General features: G+C 32.5%; 2 protein-coding genes across 6 annotated transcripts in view; one reads left to right on the top strand and one right to left on the bottom strand.

The window, feature by feature from the left end:
* The window catches only part of LOC134680872 (syntaxin), a 50320-nt gene extending 41297 nt beyond the window's left edge, over window positions 1-9023 (bottom strand). For all 3 annotated transcript variants that reach the window (XM_063540149.1, XM_063540148.1, XM_063540147.1), the window contains exons 1-3: window positions 8818-9023; window positions 6907-6987; window positions 5402-5501 (exon numbers count right to left, since the gene is read on the bottom strand). In XM_063540149.1, the coding sequence (XP_063396219.1) occupies window positions 5402-5501; window positions 6907-6987; window positions 8818-8850 (214 nt within the window). In that variant the 5' untranslated portion in view covers window positions 8851-9023. The remainder of the gene's footprint in view (window positions 1-5401; window positions 5502-6906; window positions 6988-8817) is intronic.
* Window positions 8991-18443, top strand: LOC134680874 (GTP-binding nuclear protein Ran). 3 transcript variants are annotated; one of them, XM_063540151.1, is made up of 7 exons: window positions 8991-9063; window positions 11112-11154; window positions 11392-11476; window positions 12244-12369; window positions 13209-13396; window positions 15798-15968; window positions 17333-18443. In XM_063540151.1, the coding sequence occupies exons 2-7, from the start codon at window positions 11125-11127 to the stop codon at window positions 17375-17377; spliced, it is 645 nt and encodes a 214-aa protein (XP_063396221.1). In that variant the 5' UTR covers window positions 8991-9063; window positions 11112-11124; the 3' UTR covers window positions 17378-18443. The 3 variants fall into 3 exon arrangements, with proteins under 3 accessions (XP_063396221.1, XP_063396220.1, XP_063396222.1); XM_063540150.1 differs by having other exon boundaries at window positions 9043-9253; XM_063540152.1 differs by lacking the exon at window positions 8991-9063 and adding an exon at window positions 9440-9470.
* The last annotated feature ends 2194 nt before the right edge of the window (window positions 18444-20637 follow it).

The following is a 20637-nucleotide window of genomic DNA, read 5'->3' as shown; positions in this document are numbered from 1 at the left end:
AGTCTTGTTTAACTAGAGGATAGAGATGGGAACTCTTGCCATCACAGAAGCTTGCTTGCAGTGGCGGATCCAGAGAGGGGGGGCTGGTAGTTGGATCCCCATTTTTTTTCCGTACAATCAATACATTTGAATGGGGACATATAGTTGGGACCTCACCTTTATCCTGGGTTCGGAAACCCCCCCCCCCTTTAAAATGGCTGGATCAGTCCCCTGTGCTGTCTCATCAACCTTAACCTTATTCAATTGTGTAGGAGGATTTACTTTGAGTGTACAGGACAAGTACCATTATATCTAAAGAAACCCATAAGCTTCTCTTCAAGCTGTTGGATTGGAATTATTTTTTTTGTATGGTAAACTTTTTTCAAACTTTAAAAAAATTATTAACAAAAAGATGCAATTACACAATTATGGACAGACAAAGATTTTGACAGACAGATGAAAGAACAGAACCTCTCCATGTGTTTTCCCAAAGACCTTTAAGCATCCTTGTAATGGTACCTAAACTATTTTTTTGTAAAGGTTTGTAATGGACTTGTTGCATTAATTTAAAAAAAAAAATATGCCTTCTATCTTCCATTATTCTTTTCAAGAAGGTGTTATAATTCATCTCGCCAATGTATTATCTGTTTATTTAATGGTTTAACTGATATAAATTGTTTTTAATTAACACAAGTGTTGTAGGCGGGAAATCACTATCTGTCTTAGACTTTAACTCTCCACCTACACCATGTACACTGAATATATAATAAATTTATCATCCCAAATTGTTTAATCAGCAAAAAAAAACCAACGTTTCCAAATCTAAAAACATTCCGTGCTGATAGTAATTGCGACTTCAACTCTAAACAATATATGTAAGTTTGCCTGACTAATTACGAACTCCTTCTCTTTATTGATTTCTAAACCTTATACCAGAGGGTGGCAAACAAGAGTTTTAAATTAACTATCTGGGTCATTAAGTTTTACCATAATTAGCTAGCCTCCAAGTGGTAGAAGTGAAATTAATAATACCAGATAGTACTATATGTACACTTCATGTTGATATATAGATATATGAAACATGCAAATTCTTCAGAAAAATTGTAAGGGTTATTGTCTACCAATCATGCCAATAAAAGGTATTTTTAAATAAATATTCCCAGGGTTAATTTAAATAAAAGCCACTTTAAATGATTTAATAAAATTCAAACAAAATTTTCAATGCATGTCAACAATTCAGTTGAGAGTCTTGCTTACATATTTACATGTATGCCTCAACCTCACCCTAAATCAAATTGTTTTGAGCATGCATTTTTTTTCTCTCTCACTATAAATATATAGCTAGAAAGAGTGAAATCATTTCAGAAATTATAAATCTGTTAGCATATAGTAACAAGATTATATAGTGCTTTCAAAAGCTTAAGAAATAGAAAAAGTTCTTGTGAGGTCCAACACTAAATCACATGACAAACCAACAAATTGAATTATTCAGTAAAACTCTAGACATGGAATAAGCCTCTGACAATTACAATCTAATTATGATCAATGTGCATTATATTGAGTTTTTCAAAACAAATCAAGTCAATTTTTTCACACTTTTATTCCATTATCGTAAAACAAGTAAAGAGCTTATTGATTTGATGGTTGCTGCTGAAGTACTATTAAAAGCATATAGCTCAATTTCTAGCGTGTTGTCAATTTGCACCAAATCATTGACGGCAATTCTTTTGTAAACAAACTCTCATAAAGACATCAATCTCATTCAATAAAGTACAATGAATGAAATATCAGGTGAGGCTTCATAAAAGTATTAATGTCATCCAATCAGATATAACAATGTTCAGAGATAGAAGTATAGTATTATAAATTTTGAAATTATTGCAATGTTTATTTTAATGGGATAGTATACAATGTACATGTACAAGGTTTCGCAATGAAATATCCCATTGATAATTTCAATAGTAATTTCCCTTCATAATTTTTACAACCACCAATAATTAGATGTATTTTCAAAAATCTGAAATAATTAATGTACACAGTTATTTCTGAATTTAAAATATTCTAATGGGCAATAGAGTTAAAAACAAGCATTAATTCTGAGAGTATTGCATGGCAAATACAAAGTCCCCTACAAAATTCTAAATTGATCTATAACTTGTCAAGGTATGAAATATAACAAATATCAAATCAATATTATCAAGTATGGCAAAAAAAGTGTGGAAAACTGATTATTCTAGTGAATTTTCCAAGTTCAAGCTGGTTAAGGACCATATATAATTCTGAACAAAATCATCACAGAAACGAAATTTCGAAACTTGGTCTATAACTTGTCATGATGAAACTATATACCAAATATCAAATCAATATCTTCAAGCACAAAGAATCAAAGTGTAAAAAACTGGTTTGCGAGACTGACTGACAAAATGGCAGACAGACAAACCTTGTCTCCTTTGACTTTGGCGGCTAAGGGGTCTCAAAAGGTACAGCAGCCTTTTAATTCCCATACATTTTTCTAAGTGGTAATATATAGTGCACACCATTGAGGGGGGATAGGAGGGGTCCTGATCCCGAAATCCCAGGCTTAAAGACACAAAATCATGGGCTAAAAAAAAACGAAAATCCTGAGGTCACTAAATTCGAATAAAGAAATTCCAGGATCCCGAAAGGGTCAATCCCGAAATCCTGAGCTGAAAAACACCCGATCCCGGAGTCCTGTTAAAGGTCCTATCCCCCTCACCATCGGAATCAATCTTGGTGTAGTCTCTGAATATTTTTTAGGTCTAAAATGATACTATTAGGTTGAAAGCAAGTAAGAAACAACATAAGAAGTCTTGAATCAGAGTTTTAACATCCCCAACCACCAGCAATCATTTAGTAGTTTCACATTGATTCAGTCAATACCAGAAAATTATGTATTTCTTACTTATAAAGATTTATAGAAATATGATCATTCATAATTCATAACTTTTACAAACAAAACAACTCTTTATGTGTCATTCAATTGTCCTGCAACATATCAGTTCAATTTGAACTTTATCTACTGTAACTTAATTAAGAGTTAAGTATTGGGATGAATATAGTGAAACAGCTTGTCTCAGGGGATTTTACCTTAGATTAATCTGTATGACCTGTGTTCAACCCTATATAGCAACTTTAATTTCAAAACTGAATATTTTTTTAATAAATGTCAATAGAATGAACCAATGTTAAACAAATTTTGTTTAAGTTATATATGTATAACTTACACAATAAACTATTTCAGGATTTTAATAGTTTAAACAATACTTATTCAGGTAAATTTTCACATAACAATATCTATTTTTATTTATGTGAATGGGATTGAGTGAGTCTCCAGATCATAAGAATCATCAGAACATATATAAAGCTTTTTTCTGAAATAGCAATAATCTATTTCTAATTTTGCTTAGTATATGTAAAATGACAATAATTAATGCTAACATAAATATATATCTGAATTTACAGAAAATCATCAAATAAAGAAAATGTTTGCTGGTATTTGTAGGTCAACAACAGTTTACTGTTGGGCATAGCCACACAGCATATTTCAAACTTTTTACAGCCAATAAAGAAGTCATCAATGTATGTAAACCAATCTGAAGTAATTATTTGAAATCCTGGTCAATAATCTTGTTGCCCTTAGCTGTCTTCCTTAGTATATCTACTTATGGTCAGAGCAAATGAATTTGCCAGTAATTACTTGAAAAATGCCACCACCAGTATTATTTTTGATTGAGAAATTATTCAAGTGTCACTAACATGAGGAATGGGTTTTATTATATATTAGTTAATTTTTTTTTTTTATCTTTGACATGGTTTAACATTTTTTGTCTTTACATAAAAGTATATTCTGATCCAGTCAGCCAGGTGAAGCATACCTACAAAAATTTCAATATGTCCATAGGGGAATAATGTGCAAGATGGCTCTCAAAGTCCTACATATTTATAACCTATAAAGGGGCCTTCAAAATCATTCAAATGTTGTTTAGTAATTGATTGTCTCATTTTAAATTGTGGACGAAATTGCCCTTTAAAATTTCTATTTGGGAGCCTCCATGAAGGAAAATCCCCTACAAAAAGTGACAGTTGGTAGGCATGGTAAGTTTTGAAAGAGACATAAGCACCAATGTCCAAACACGTTCATTGTCCAACTTACATCTCAAAGTAATTCTATTCAATGAAAATTGAACATATAATATGCTGATACAATCAGGTTTAAAAACTGTAAGAGGAGCAAATTTTCAAAATCTCATAAAACAAATCAGAAATAAGTGGTGATCTCCACTAATTTGGTGATGATATCAAAAACCTTTGAGATGATAGCATTAGATTTTCCACACATCTCCACAAACAGCAGAATACACACGTTGAAAAGCGAAATATTGTAATTGGAAAAAAATTGATGTGTTTGAAAAATTATGTGTTTGGAAATTAAAACACAAGAATATTTGTCTAAAAGGACTCCATAACAAATCCCTCTAATGCATACAATTTGGTAAACACTGTATGTATTTTAGAGCTCCAGATAATATTTTACAAATTGTGTTTTTACCTGGACATTTTTTTTAATTATTTGTATGTAATAGAGCGAAATATTTTCTTATAAATGTCCAAGCTCCTAAATATTTTGGGCTTTCTGCACCAATATGACCAAGCTCAGCTTTCCCCACCAATAGGACAAAGCTCCTGAATATTTTTTTACCATCAAATATGACCAAGCTCCAGAATGTTATAGGTTTTACAATTTACACCACACAACATTCTGAGGTTTTTCCCTCATCAAGTTATTGAATTGAGATTTTGAGACATGCAAGCTTTTGGTTATGTCACAAATCAAGATGGTGAACCACCATTACAATGTATCAGTTATGATATCTTAACAAATTTCATTGAAGTATACACAATAGCAGTTTTATTTGGTTTATACACTGATGATCATTTACAATGATATGGGAAGGACTAACAGACACACACAGACCTGAAAAACATGATGCCATCTTACTGTCATGAGCGTAGGCATAAGAAATCACGCCATATCAAAGTGCATTAATATTGAACACTTTCATCACCATTAGATCTTTACCACAATTTCTTGCTCATATTTCTTTGCATTATAATAAACATTAATCAAATTATTTATGAAATAAAACATTTTTCGAAAGATAGTTGAGCCCACAGTTAGAATTCAAAATGGAAACAGGAAATGTGTCAACTAAAGTTAAAACAACAACCAAACCAAAGAGCATAAAACTACCAATTGGTCTTCAACACAGCACGAAGATCTCACACATGGAGCAGGGCTTCAGATGACCCTCCAACAAAAATGTATTAATTCAGGGAAATGATTGCTACACGCTTTGTAATAAAGTTTGTATATTGGTAACAAGTGTGTTTGACAACTTACTATCATCATTTTGTGGTGCCATTAATATCATACTATGTTTTTTCTTCACATCTTCCACATTAGCTGATATTTTATCTATCATCCCCCGGATCTCCTCAACCTACAATTGTACATGTAAAATTTATAACCAAACACAAGCAGAGCAAAAATACTAAATATAATAGTCAGTATACATTGTGATTTCTTTTTCTTTTTCTGTACTTTTCTGTACATGTATACCATATTGATATAACCATTATTAACATAGAACTGCTGGAAGGAATTAATTTAAGCATTACATCTACCTTAATACATTTTTAAATGTACATGTATATTTGTTAAGGGCAATAACCCATACAACATGTATAAGGCATCAATAAATGATTTCAATTATAAGTGTTTTGACATTTTAAGATATTGTATTGATAATATTTGTTTGCAGCCAACAGTTTCTGATACAGTAATCAATGAGCCCATTGTGGTTCATTCTTTTTTTTTTATAGAATTTTAAAAGTTTATGGTGAAGGTTCAGCACATGGTGATTTTGCATTATTTTGTTTATAAAATCATTGGAATGCTTCACATTTGATTTTCATGCCCCACCTACAATAGTAGACATGGTAGAGGGGCATTATGTTTTCTGGTCTGTGCCTCCATTCTTTCGTCCCGCTCCAGGTTAAAGTTTTTGGTCAAGGTAGTTTTTGATGAAGCTGAAGTCCAGTCAATTTGAAACTTAGTACACTTGTTGCTTATATGATCTTTCTAATTTTAAAGCCAAATTAGACATTTGACCACAATTTCACGGTCCACTGAACATAGAAAATGAAAGTGCGAGTTTCAGGTTAATCTTTTTGGTCAAGGTAGTTTTTGATGAAGCTGAAGTCCAATCAACGTGAAACTTAGTACATTTGTTGCTTATGATATGATCTTTCTAATTTTAAAGCCAAATTAGACTTTCGACCCCATTTTCACGGTCCACTGAACATAGAAAATGAAAGTGGGAGTTTCAGGTTAAAGTTTTTGGTCAAGGTACTTTTTGATGAAGTTGAAGACCTAACAACTTGAAACTTAGTACACATGTTCCATATGGTATGATCTTTCTAATTTTAATGCCAAATTAGATTTTCTACCCAATTTCACGGTCCATTGAACATGGAAAATGATAGTGCGAGTGGGACATCCGTGTACTTAGGACACATTCTTGTTTTGTACATATTTTCATATCCAACTCCCCCATCTAAATACACCAGTGTGGCCACCTTTATTACTGTAGCCATAAAATATTATTCAGAACCTGAACAATACATGTTATCGCTATTGTCCTCCAATAATACATTTAATAGACATCACAAAGTTTCCCATCAAAATGTTGACGTCATATTTAAAAACAAATATCTGAAGCCTCAATGGAAAAGTGATTGTTGTATGACTTCGATGGTTCAAGTGCACAGATTATCGGGTAAACTAGCACAGAATTTTTAAAAGTGATAAGGTGTATAGATGCCTCAAAATGTGTAAGTTTATACCTGTTCAAAGAACATCTCCATGAAACCTCCACTGTCAACATTGACAGCCACATCGTCTGCGTCATCATCATCACTCTGTGCCTAAAATAAGACAAACAAGAACATTTTTATTGTGCATCAAAGAATCAATTTAAGTTGGTACTCTGTATGTATAATACATTGTATATTTTTTGTATCAATTTGGTACATAAATAGTGTGTTGAGGGTTTCCTTTAAGGAAACCAGGTTTAACCCTTAACACATGTTTGTGTTTTTTTAACTTCCAAATGTATTTCTATTCAGGCAAGTAAAGCTTGACATACATTTGTACAAGCATGTACATTGTATAGTACAGAAAACTGTTTTTTGTTGTAATTCGTAAAATTCCATCTATAAGTTGTGCATATATTTATTTGTGTTTTGTGCGGATTTCCACTCAATTTAGTTACCACACATCTCAATTTATTCAACAAATAATTGTCCTGTATACAAAAGAGGGACGAAAGATACCAAAGGGACAGTCAAACTCATAAATCTAAAACAAACTGACAACGTCAAGGCTAAAAATGAAAAAGAAAAACAGAAAAACAATAGTACACACGACACAACATAGAAAACTTGAGAATAAACAACACGAACCCTACCAAAAACTAGGGGTGATCTCAGGTGCTCCGGAAGGGTAAGCAGATCCTGCTCCACATGTGGCACCCGTCGTGTTGCTTATGTGATTACAAATCCAGTTAATAGTCTAATTTGGTAGGTCACATTCATGAAAGGGAAGGGGATTGTAGTTACGACGTAAGTTACAATATATGTGCACGAAACCGGAGTTTATCACTATTTGTTAAGCAAACAGAAATTAACACTATTATAATTTTAATTGTAAGTGAATATATTTGTAAGTAATCTGTGCCAAATTAGTTTTTGCATTTACCTAATCACATCTGTTATTAGATACCACTAAGAAGGCAAGAACTCCTAGGTGGAAGCAAGACAACTCACCCCACTGCCTGTGCCAACATGGCCAAATAGCCCAATTTTTGTTTACCAATCCACCCCACTTTCTAAATTTATCTGCCCTCAGGTTAACCGGCTTGCTCCACTTCACTCAAAAGGGTTAAATTCCTTTAGGTTTACTACTACCATCTCAACCCTTTCCAACAGATTTTACTCTTTTCATACATTGTAAGTGGGACAAATAGGAAAATATGAGTAGGCAATTTGCCTAAAAGTGGGGTGAGTTTTCATGGATTCCTCCTAGGTCGACTCAAAAGGTTCTTGTTCTAAGTTGCAACCTCTGATAGCCTTGATACAGGAAATTTAGATTCATTGTGTACATGTACAATAATAATAGCACGATATCAGAAAAGAGCAATTGAACAATACAGTAACTATGAGATTATCAGAATGTTCACCACAAGTCAATACAGATAAGGGTGTCTTGTTCCTCCTGGTTGTGAGTCAAACCCTTTAAAGTGTACACTGTCTTTTGCGCATGAATGGTGTTACTGTATATATCTATAGGCCTTCTTTTAATTTAATTTAGTATTACAGGCTGTGCATCTTAAATTTGGTGTTAAGTTTTTTATTTTACATTCTGGTTAGGTAGAAGATTTGTTAAGAATAGACCTATTAGGATTCGCACCCTAAGGCAAAAAGAAAGCCATATACAATAATGCTGGAACAATAAATAAAACATGCTTAATATCATGAATATATATATTGCAGTGACATGTCTGACAAGTGTCAGACTCCCCATTTTCCATGGTCCATTATGGCAAAAATTTACAATTGTTACTGATTTAATTTACATGCTTGGTTAATGTCTGTTTAGCATTTAAAGCAATAACAACTAACATGACTAAAGGGGAGGGGTGTAAGAAATCAGTGTCAATTCAGACTCAGTCCCAACTTGGCCGGCTAAATTCTTACCGCTTTTAAAGCCGCAAGACGATCTTTGGTCATTTTTCAACTTAAGTGTATACTATTTTCATCAACTCATTAAGATCACTGTAGTCTTTGTATGTATTGTTACATGTTACTTCCAAATTCCGATGATACATAAGAAAATCGATACAATTTTAATATCGTCTACCATCATAACACTAGCAAGTGCGCAAGTTCATGCGGGGTTTCCTTCTTCCGGCTGTGTCGCACTTAATGATTTTTTTTCAGCGGGTAAATAATATTTGTTGTTGAATTTAAATTTTCAAAGATATTTCAAAGGACAGAAATCTTCCATCGCATAAGCTCTATTTTTGGTAGTTTATATAATCTAAAGTGCCGGCAAATACCCGCCAAAACCAGTTTAAACCCCCCTTCCGGTAAATCTCTTGCGCCATTTCTTAACTGTAGAGGGACATAGCAGGTAAAATCGTCTGTCATCTTATGAAAGAAATCATTTCAATTACACCTTTGATGGATTATTTGTATAGCAAACAGCATGTTTTAATGTTTTATCACTTCATTTTTTATTAATTCCATTTCAACTCGTCACCTCAAACAATATACCTGATCGTCTTTGTCATTCTTTAACTTGTAAACGTAAATTTTTAAAGTTGACTGGAAAGAGATATACAATTCCTGTTAGTATTGAAACTAAATATTCATCATACAAAACTGATGTCGTACGACAACCTGAAGTTAATAGGCGATCAGACTTCCACAGTCACTTCTAGAATAAATAAATAATAATGCGTAAAATTCATTAATTTGGCGGAATTTTATGGTGTTTAATTTCTGAATATATGTACATTTTGTAAATACATAGAATAAACTGACAATTACACACTGGATTCATTCCATGGTGTTCTAAATTAACAGTTAATGATCAGCTTATCAAGATTTTTTTGTTATTGCTTAGTGACACCTGTATAATTTATTAAGAAATGTCACCTCAAACATTGCTGAACCGCAAACAAGAACCTTAGATGTAATATGTACTATGTATAAATAGAGCTTGTTTTGTCATTGTTAATGCTTCGAACATACAAATTGTAATGATTTGTAATGCCACACAGTTCATCAGCACTTAAATATGTTCAATGTCAAGGTCCTAGAGTCGAGATGACAAAACCTCCTTTCAGTTTAGTGTTTACAGCTTGAATGATCTAATCAGTGATATACAGATTTAAAGTCTTGGAATAGACAATAGTTTTCTATAATGATGTATTTTTTAATATAAACAACTAGGACTCAAATTTGACAGGCTGATTAAATCATATCTATTTTAAAATTATATCTTGAAAAGAACTGGATCAAACTGACTTTTAAAGAAATATTGCACAACACACATACATACATACATGTACAGTATACATATACATGCAACAATATTGATAGTAAAATAACTTGCTGGTCATCTTAGGTGTTCATAAAAGTTGTGGCAAAAACTGATTTTTGTTCAAGTAAGTGAATTCTCAAACTGTTATCTTGATAGTCGTCCAAGTTTATCAAACTAATGGGCTACTACCATCTCTGGATTAAATATTATTATGCAGGCCTGTTTTATCTAAGTCAGTGATATTGTTTGCCTTTAATTTGTGGAGAATACAGGCTTTTTCCCCTGGAGAAGAATCCCAATTTGAAAAAAAATGGCTTAAAATTATTCCCAAATAGACAACTTTTTTCCCAAACAGTGCAGTCTCAGTAGTAATTGTGCATGAATTCAAACTGAAAAACACTCATCTTAACATTTGTCATGCCTAAAATGACCATATGTGCACATTTGAGGGTCTATTTATGTATCATCACTGACAAAAGGGGGTCTTATTTTAAAGCAGGGTTTGACTCTTGAAAGTGAGTCTGTAAAATGAAGTTTCAGTCAAATTCATGGTTTATGTTAAATTTCCCAATTTGATGAAAATGACACATATTTACCCAATATCACTGTAAGTAAACTGCATTGTTCATGACTTGGACAAGTTGGTGTAAATTTCAGTTCTAAGATTTTTCATGAAAAGCAGGCCAGAGAATTTTAAAAGCACGTGAACAATTTTCATTTATATCAAAATATCAAAAGGACACGCAGATATGACAATTTGGTGAGATCCAAGTTTAACAACTGTCAACAGGATTAACACTTAACAATTGCCATATGGTCATTATATCAACTCATTCTTATGTACTGCTCATAACCTGTATGTATGTTTACAAATGTGTTTTTAAATTAGTTCAATATACAACTGAATTATCAATGTATGAATTGCCTTTTTATTCTATTTTAGAAATTAAACAAACATGACAGAAACAGCAGCACCTACCTTTAAGGTAAGTTGTGTCCTTTATTTGATAGAAAGGTGAATATCAAGCTATACAAACATAAAAAGATGATTGCCAATGAGACAACTATCCATCCAAATTCAAATGAAGTGGACAAGAAATCATAGGCAGTTGTACAGAAGGTATTGGGCATAGAACAGCTAAATGTCATCATCAATATGAGAATGATCACTGAACACTTACTTTATTTTCTTTTAAACTAATTCCAATACATTATACTTGCAGCTTGTTCTGGTTGGAGATGGAGGTGTTGGTAAAACCACATTTGTAAAAAGACATTTGACTGGTGAATTTGAAAAGAGATATGTTGGTATGTTGTATGACAGATATTTTCGAATACATGTGTAAAACATTTCATTAAACCTGTGTTGAGCCATTCCCTGAATGAAGATGTATGCTCAAAGTGAAAATATGAAAATAAGAAGTATGCTTGCCATTAAGACGACTCCACAAAAGACCAACTGACATAGAAATTAATAATTCCAGGTCACTTTGTTTTTCAACAATGAGCAAAACCGCATTATCGGCTATAAAAGGCCCAGATATGACAAATGTTAAACAATTCCAACGAGAAAATGGCCTGATTTATGTACAAATTAATGAACCAAAAACTAATGTGATATACAGCAACAAATTATACCCATTGAATAATGTTTTTAGTTTCTTGTGTACAATTTGGAAATTAGTATGGCGTTCATTATCACTGAACCAGTATATATTTGTTTAGGGGACAGCTGAAGGAGGTGTCCCGGTGCGGGAATTTCTCGCTACATTGAAGACCTGTTGGTGACCTTCTGCTGTTTTTTTTTTATTTGGTCGAGTTGATGTCTCTTTGACACATTCCCAATTTCCATTCTCAATTTTAGTCTTTCATTATTTGAATTTCAGTTTCTTGTGTACAATTTGGAAAAAGATGGCCAACAAAATCAGTCTGTTATCAATTTGTGGTTAAATCAAAAGAATTTCAGATATTTTCTTCATTGCATTAAAATCAATGAAACTGATAATTTACCCCTTTAACCACAGGCTTTAAAGATTGTTATTTATTTCATGTCAGATATTTCCTTTTAATTACAGCCACATTAGGAGTAGAAGTCCATCCTTTAAAATTTCACACAAACCGAGGAGAAATGGTGTTCAATGTATGGGATACAGCAGGACAAGAAAAATATGGTGGTTTGAGAGATGGCTATTATATCCAAGGTAAGACTTCAAACACAGTACAATTTGATTTACAAATCTACTGGAAAATTGTAATTCATCAATACATGTAATTAAAGTTTAAAATTGAGAATGGAAATGGGGAATGTGTCAAAGAGACAACAACCCGTTGCATGTTCTGTTTCAATTTTATTGGTTTTAAATTCATATAGAAATAAGGAAATGCGTGGTATGATTGCCAATGAGACAACTATCCACAAAAGTTCAAATCAAGAGGATGTAAGCAATCATAGGCAACTGTACAACCTTCAGCAATGAGAAAAACCTAAACCTTAAGGTGTTTATAAAAGTCCCTGATATAAAGATATGAAACAATTCAATTAGAAACTAACTGCCTAATTCATATTAAAACAATTTACAAAGAAACAAATGACAGACCTAAACAAGTTAAACAGCTGAACTACATGCTCCTGACTTAAGGACACGCACGTTAATAATATACCAGGGTTGATCATGTTTGTAAGCACTCATGGGACAGCAGATAAACAGAAGAAACAACTTTTATAATCTGGCAGTTGAAAAAGACTAAACTTTTCTGTTGGATACAAATAGAAAAATCCAAAATTGAAAAAAAAAGTACAGATCTGATGGTCCTCACAGTTACTTGCAGACCTCATTTTGGAAAGATTGAAACTTGTCCTTAAACTTTGTCTTACCAACTAGGATGCAGCCTTCACCAAGCCGTGTTGGTCACTAAATTTAATGTCATCTGTCACAGAAATATAGTTCCAAATACTTCAACATAAGATATGGAAATATTTGCAAATTAAATAATATACCTTTATTTTACTTTATTTAAAGAATGTAATATTTGTTTTTAGGTCAATGTGCCATCATCATGTTTGATGTAACATCTCGAGTAACGTACAAAAATGTTCCCAACTGGCATCGAGATTTGGTACGAGTGTGTGAGAACATTCCCATTGTGTTGTGTGGTAACAAAGTAGACATCAAAGATAGAAAGGTCAAGGCCAAAGCAATTGTATTCCACAGAAAGAAGAACTTACAGGTATTTACATAAAAAGGGGGAGTTGCTGATTCTTAGTTCTGTTTGCAAAAGTTCTTGAATCTGTCAGATATGCTATAAGACAATCTATGAATTTGAAAAGTTTTGTTGTAAACTTCTCCATTACTCTTTAACAGAATGACTCCAAATTTTGTTGTCAGCTCAACAGTAATCAGTTGCCAAGTTGAAGCACATTTTGAATCTTTTCTGTCACCTGGCTACTTTGATATTTCTGATACTTTGAATAACCAGTGGGCAGTATGCTGAACATTTCAGTTCATGCATTCTTGTTATTAAAGTGTTAATACTCAGAGTTCGCAAAAAATGTCAGTCCTCAGGATTTCACCACCAAAATTTTGCATAGGACTGACACAACTTTTGTATTTTTCAATAGATTAATAGTAAGGACCACCAGGGGAAAAAAAGATTTCGTGAAACTTTAAATACTATTAAATATAGCAAGGAAGAACTTAAAAACTTAGTAATGTTTGGCCATAGTGAAAGAGAACATAAAAGATAGCAAAGAAACAAAAAAAAAATGAACAAGCCGACACTTCAAAAACAGTTCAGTTAAACCCACTAAGTCTATAAAAAATTTGGCAATCTTGGTTGCTACTAAAGGGTAGCCAGGTAGGTCTCACTTCATGTGATATAAAAAAAGAAGATGTTGTAAGATTGCCAATGAGACAACTATCCACAAAAGACCAAAATGACACAAACATTAACAATTATAGGTCACCGTACAGCCTTCAACATTGAGTAAAGCCCATACCGCATATAGTCAGCTATAAAAGGCCCCGATAAGACAATGTAAAACAATTCAAGCGAGAAAACTAACGGCCTTATTTATGTAAAAAAATGAACGAAAAACAAATATGTTACACATAAACAAACGACAACCACTGAATTACAGGCTCCTGACTAAGGACAGACACATACATAAATAATGTGAGGTAACCATAAATTTGACCATGGCTAGTACACATTCTGTGAAAAACAAATCCTGCAAGTGTACTAAAAAAATATGATTAAGTGAATATTTTTCATCGAGTGATACAGTACATTCCGGTTATTTGCATAGCCTATTTGTCAGACGAAATTATGCAATAAAGCGGAGTATGCTTATATCCGAAATGACAAATTACGGAGTCAAATAGCATCGATAGTGCAGATCAGCAAAGAAGAAAGATGTACGTCCATAGTCCACTTACAACATAATGAATGCTTATTTATTCTAATAAAAGTTATGTGTCTACTGTCATACATTTTATTTCATTGTGTATTCTTCAAATAAAGTTTATAAACACATTTTGTTTTAGTTTATTTATGTACCGACTTTTCCTTTACCTGAGATACGAAAATGTAATTGTTCTAAAAATAGATTTGTTTCTATGACCCGGATGTACAAATTAAATTGTTACGCTTTGTTTAAAAAGTTTGTAATCATTGTAAACAATAATTGTGCAATGAACTGCCTTTGATATGCAGTATTTACCAATTACACAGTGATGTTACACTATTACTTTAACACCGCTAGTTTCGTTTATGCAAAGCAGTTAACAGGTGATGGGGCCATGAAAGGGTTATTTGCTGGACACAAGTGTTGAAAGTGAGAAAATATAATAATCAGAAGTTAATTTTCTTTTAGAAAAATATTAAAAAGGAAAGATTGATGTATAAAATTCTTCTAATAAATGCCCTGTAATATTTAACATAAATGTAGATCACCCAAGCTGAATGACGAAATTACACATTGGATAATGATCGATAATTAGCAGGCGTTAATGCTTTAAAAATTCACCCAAAATATAAACAATGTTTGAAATCCAATCAATAATTAACACCTTTTGAGATAGAAGATCATAGAATGGTTGTGTTTTTACAACAATCAGCTGATTGACATTTTTATGACCTCGAGGCTTAAAATAGAATATGGGAAACTTTACCTGTGTACACATCGAGGCCTTTTCTATAATCATATAAACATGAAAGATACTGTTTTAAAACTTTATTTGAATAACACACAAGTAAATGTGAAATAATAATGAAAATTATGATGCATTCAAGAAAAATATACTTACGAAATTGTCGTTTCCGGTCAAAAATCTCGTCAGTTTTAACTGAGCATATCTAGCTGGCGATTATTTTCTATGCAATAAACCGAAATGCCACTTGTAAGGCTATGCATATAACCGGACAATTTAACATTAGGTGAATGGGAAATGGTTTTGTGCAGGAGAAAAGTATGCAATTAACCGAATTATGCTATTAAGCGGTATGCAATTAAGTGGAATCGACTGTAATATCAAGTCATATACTGTTCAATTTCTTTTGTCTTTCCAAACCATTGAAATAGAAACTAAGATTTCTTTGAATGTGAACATTTTTTTTTTTATATTTTCAGTATTATGACATAAGTGCCAAGAGTAACTACAACTTTGAGAAACCTTTCTTGTGGCTTGCAAGAAAATTGTGTGGTGATGCCAACTTAGAATTTGTAGCTATGCCAGCCTTAGCTCCACCAGAAATCCAGATGGACCCAAATTTGGCCTTCCAATATGAACAAGAATTAAAGGTAAGCATCAAAAGCAATTGTCCAAATATATTGAAAGACACTTGGATATTGGCATACAACTGCAGGCAAATCTTTCACTATTAACATATGACATGTATTTAAAGAGAAGGATTAGGGCCGATTTTGGCCTCAAATTTTAGGTTCATCTTACGAAATATTTTGGACACTTTTCAAACACTTAAGTGTCTTTCAATTGATTGTTTTGGAATATGTGATGGGTTTTAATTCATGAAGTCATTAAAAACGCTCCGATTTAAGCACAAATATGAAAAATCCATTAAATATGCAAAAAAATAATCACTTTACACATTGTTTTTGTCAAAAATGAAAGTGGCCGCATCCGTGTTCATCCTCAACCTTTATATATGATATGTATCAAATACAATTGACATATCAATATTATGAATGAACACGAATGCGGCCACTTTCATATAAGATGGAAACCGTCTAGAATTTAACTAAAATGCTAAAATTATAAAGATTTCAGTAATTTAGCATGACTTAATGATGTTAGTACCCGATATATGTGCATTTTATTGTCAAAAACAACCCATATTTGTGTAGCAAAAGTATTCTACTTTCCAATGAATAGTTAAAAGTTTATATTTTCACAATTTTGTAAAACTGCTATATTTTGGGGCCAAAAAGGGGTCTTACTGAACCTTCTTTCAAAAACATTAAAAACCAATACATTCAGGAGAAACGTGTGTGATTATGCACCCATAAAAAGGAAGCCAAAATTATAAGGTTTGAGGTCAAACAAATCATTTTGAAATGTGAATCCTTACTTAACATAGGTTGTGAAACTTTAGTATTGTATTAAGGTGTAATACTACCAAATCATGTTGCGCCACATCCAGTTGTATACAAAAGTAGGTCGAAAAAATATTGCCTTGAATTGGAACGTTGTAGGTAATTAATCCTACATTTTATTGCAGTAAAACTATTTCTGTGTCATAAACATATGTCTAATAATGTCTTGGGTATTTCTATAGAAAATTTTGTAATCTTAAGGTTACATGGTGACTAAAACTTGTACACAGATAGAATAAGGGGAGAATTTTGAATGGTTAACTGCCAATGATGGTTATTTTCTTATATGCAATGAAATGTTATGTGAACATTTTGCTATAGAACTGGACAGGATAAACATTTACTCATGCCAAGTATTTCTTCATTTGAAACAAAGATAAATTCTGCACAATTTTTTGAAAAGTGCGACTAATAGGGGGAAATCAATGGTGGTATTACACCTATAGGTTGAAATGAAACGTGTTAGATGCTGAACATCATCTTTTTTTTAGTTGCCAACTAGAGACAGCAAATGTACATGTAGTAAAATTCCTAATTATTTTTCTTTGCAGACAGCACAAGATGTAGCCCTCCCTGATGACGATGATGATTTATAATGAGTGTCTAAACTTAGTCTGACTATTTCATGTGAAGTTTTTATCCAAACAAAGTAGCTGACAAACAAACCTTGCAGATGGGGAAGACTTTTGATTGGTTGGACATTCAGAGAATGCCAATATTTAAATTTACTCCATTTAGCATAATATGGCTCATTTTTATATCTGCTCCCTCTATTATAATAATAGTGGAATGCCTTTTGGTGCAATTTATATACATGATTGGTGTCACATTTGTTAGCTGCTCTGTTGCCATGGTGATTGATCTGATATTACGTTAGGACTGCACACGTCATCCTTAAGAACGCTTTGGATTGTCATCGCTATACAGAAAAGAATTGTTCATTTGGAGAAAAATTATAGCTGTATATTTTACCATTTAACTCTGTAAAATGTGTCATCCTATAAATTATGTGGATATTTAACATACTAAAAATCATGTTATTTATTTAATTGGAAATACAGTGTTAATTTGAAGCATTCTTAAGCTAGGGTTGTATATTATTAATATTCTCATATGGATCACAATGTAATAAAATAGCTGTTGCTCAAAAGGAAAGAAGCTATTTATAGAAAGTTAATGTGTGAAAGGGTTGTATGAAAAAGAAAGTTGTTATTTTTGGACTTTTTACACTATTTTGTCATATTGTGAACTTAATATTTAGGCCAGGGCTTCATAATTTTTTTTCAATGTTTTTTCCATAGTTAATGAACTACATACAAAAACATAATTTTGGTTATTTTTAGTGCAATTTTCTTGTAATTCATTTTGTGGTGAATAACTTCAATTAAATGTATTCAATTGCTGCAAAACTAAAAAAAATATGAAGCCTTGTATATTCTGATACATTTAATGCTATTATTCTACTATAAATGCTTTGTTAGATCCAATTTTTACTTGTCTCCCAGATTTGATATAACAAAAATATGTCTTTTGTATTGTATTGAGAGAAAGGTTCAATTAGATTTTAAATGAATTGATATTGTAAACTCGTTTTATGTGAAACAAAGCATTTGTTTTATGTGATTTTCAAAAACAACAGAAAATAAATATTAAAAGTGATAATGTGTTGATATAAACATGAATGCCTTTGCATATAAAGGGAGATTGCCAGACTTCACTTCAAGTGACTTTAGTTTCTGGTTATGCCCCTGCTGTAATGGAGGGGGTATTAAGTTTTACCTTTGTTTTTCTGTACATCCCAAAACTGGTTTCCCTTCTTCAACTTGAGTTTGCCTCGACCAAATGTTAAGAAACTTGTACACAATGCTTATTACCACAAAATACAGATCAAGTATGAAATTTTATTAGAAATGGTCCTCCACAAATGTAAATATTGGTGAATTTTTTCGTTTACCTTCTAGGCCTCGAGTTTGTCTAAACTAAATGTGATAAAACATACACAATGCTGAACACTTTAAAACACAGATTTTAGTGATGTCACTTTAACTGTATAGAGTTGTGCTTCTTTACAAATGGAAAAAAAATGCTGAAATTTTATGTTTCCCTTAACTTTTAGTTTGCCTCAACCAAATATTAATGTTATAAAACAAACTTATGCACAATACTTACGACCACAGATCAAGTTCAAAGAATGGTGTAATTACTTGTAACTGTTCTAGAATCGGAGCCCCTTAAATGGAAAAATTGCTGGATTTTGCACATTTATTCTCTTACTAAGTTTGCCTCATTAAATGTTGTAAAATGTATACAATGCTTTTAACCACAAAACTCATTTACTACAAATTAGATGGGTATTTTTGACAGGAATTCATTATAAAACACTGTTCCGAGGAAACAATTTAATGTTTTTCATTCACATTAACTAATATCAGAAAGTAAATAGGTATTTGCTGGTACATGTACTGCAAAAAATGTTCTATTTATAGATATCTGCACCTAATAAAAAGTTCAAAATATGGATACCAGATGCGGATTTAGGGGGGCCGGGCCCCCCCTTTTGGGGAAAAAATTTGGTTGCTTATATAGGGAATCACTGAAGCGTGACTGAAGTGGGCCCCAACTTATGAAAATTCCTGGATCCGCCACTGGATAAAAATGTTAAAGAACATTAAATCACTGGTTGCGGTCAGATGGGAGTAGGTTTTATATAGTTTGCATTCTATGATGGTCTGTTGCTTAAAATGACAAAATAAGTGCACCGTTACAATTAAAAGAAATATCACATGATGGACACACCGTTCAGACGGCTGAGTGTTGATCCCATGCAAAACACAAAGAAGTACTTCTATTCCAGCTTCAGGCATGTATTGAATGTCCAGCCTGTCTCTCAAAGTAGGAACCCAAGTAAAACAAAAAATTATCTTCAAAAGGGAGTAATGTTTTTTGTAGAGCATGCTACTTATGTGTCAGACAGCTCTATCTGGCAGTTGTGGCATTCGCTCACTACTTCTAAAAAAGCTTTATATTTTAGAAGGTGTAAAATATGGATGCTTTATACCTTGTCAAGTCCATATATCATATACTATAAGTAAATAGACTTGCTTCATGCCCTTCCTAATTATGTGTTTTTTTTTCTTTCAATTTTGCCCCTAAAACAATTTTACTGCTATAACTAGGAGATTACAATTATACTGACATCTGCAGTTTTTTTTTCTTTCAATTTTGCCCCTAAAACAATTTTACTGCTATAACTAGGAGATTACAATTATACTGACATCTGCAGGAGGAATGTTTCTCAAAGGGCAATCAGTAGTCTGGCACTTATCAATAAACATAAATTGGTAAGAAAAAAAATAAAAGAAAGGTAAGTTTAGCAAGTCTAGCAAAAGGCCTACTTTATTTGGTGTTCAGAATTATTGTAAATTGTACATGTCCAACTGGTTGATGGCAACTTACCTTATTACAGTGACTTGATAGTGTTGCTCTCCGGCATTAGCAACTCATTCAAAATTTTGACCAAATTGCAATTTGTTCAACTGGTCAGAATCAGGGGCGGATCCAGCCAGTTTTAAAAGGGGGGTGGGGGTGGTGGTAGTTCTAACTATATGTCCCCATTAAAATGCATTTAATGGCCAAAAAAAAGGGAAGGGTCCCACTCCCTGGATCCGCCAATGTCAGAATATTGACCCAAATTGTTCAGTCAAAATGTGAAAGTGCAAAGGGATAAGGGAGCTACCATTTGATTTTTATGGGGGGGCTAGGATGAAAAAATTTGTCCTGCATTTTTTTTTAGCTGTAATCTCTGTCCTGCCTTTTTATTTTTCACTCTGTTCGGTCCTGCCTTTTTTTTTTCTTA

This window comes from Mytilus trossulus, chromosome 8 (genome assembly GCF_036588685.1).
Source record: "Mytilus trossulus isolate FHL-02 chromosome 8, PNRI_Mtr1.1.1.hap1, whole genome shotgun sequence".
Lineage (NCBI taxonomy): Eukaryota > Metazoa > Mollusca > Bivalvia > Mytilida > Mytilidae > Mytilus > Mytilus trossulus.
The sequence above is the reverse complement of the archived record's forward strand: the minus strand, read 5'-3'. Positions and strand labels throughout refer to the sequence as shown.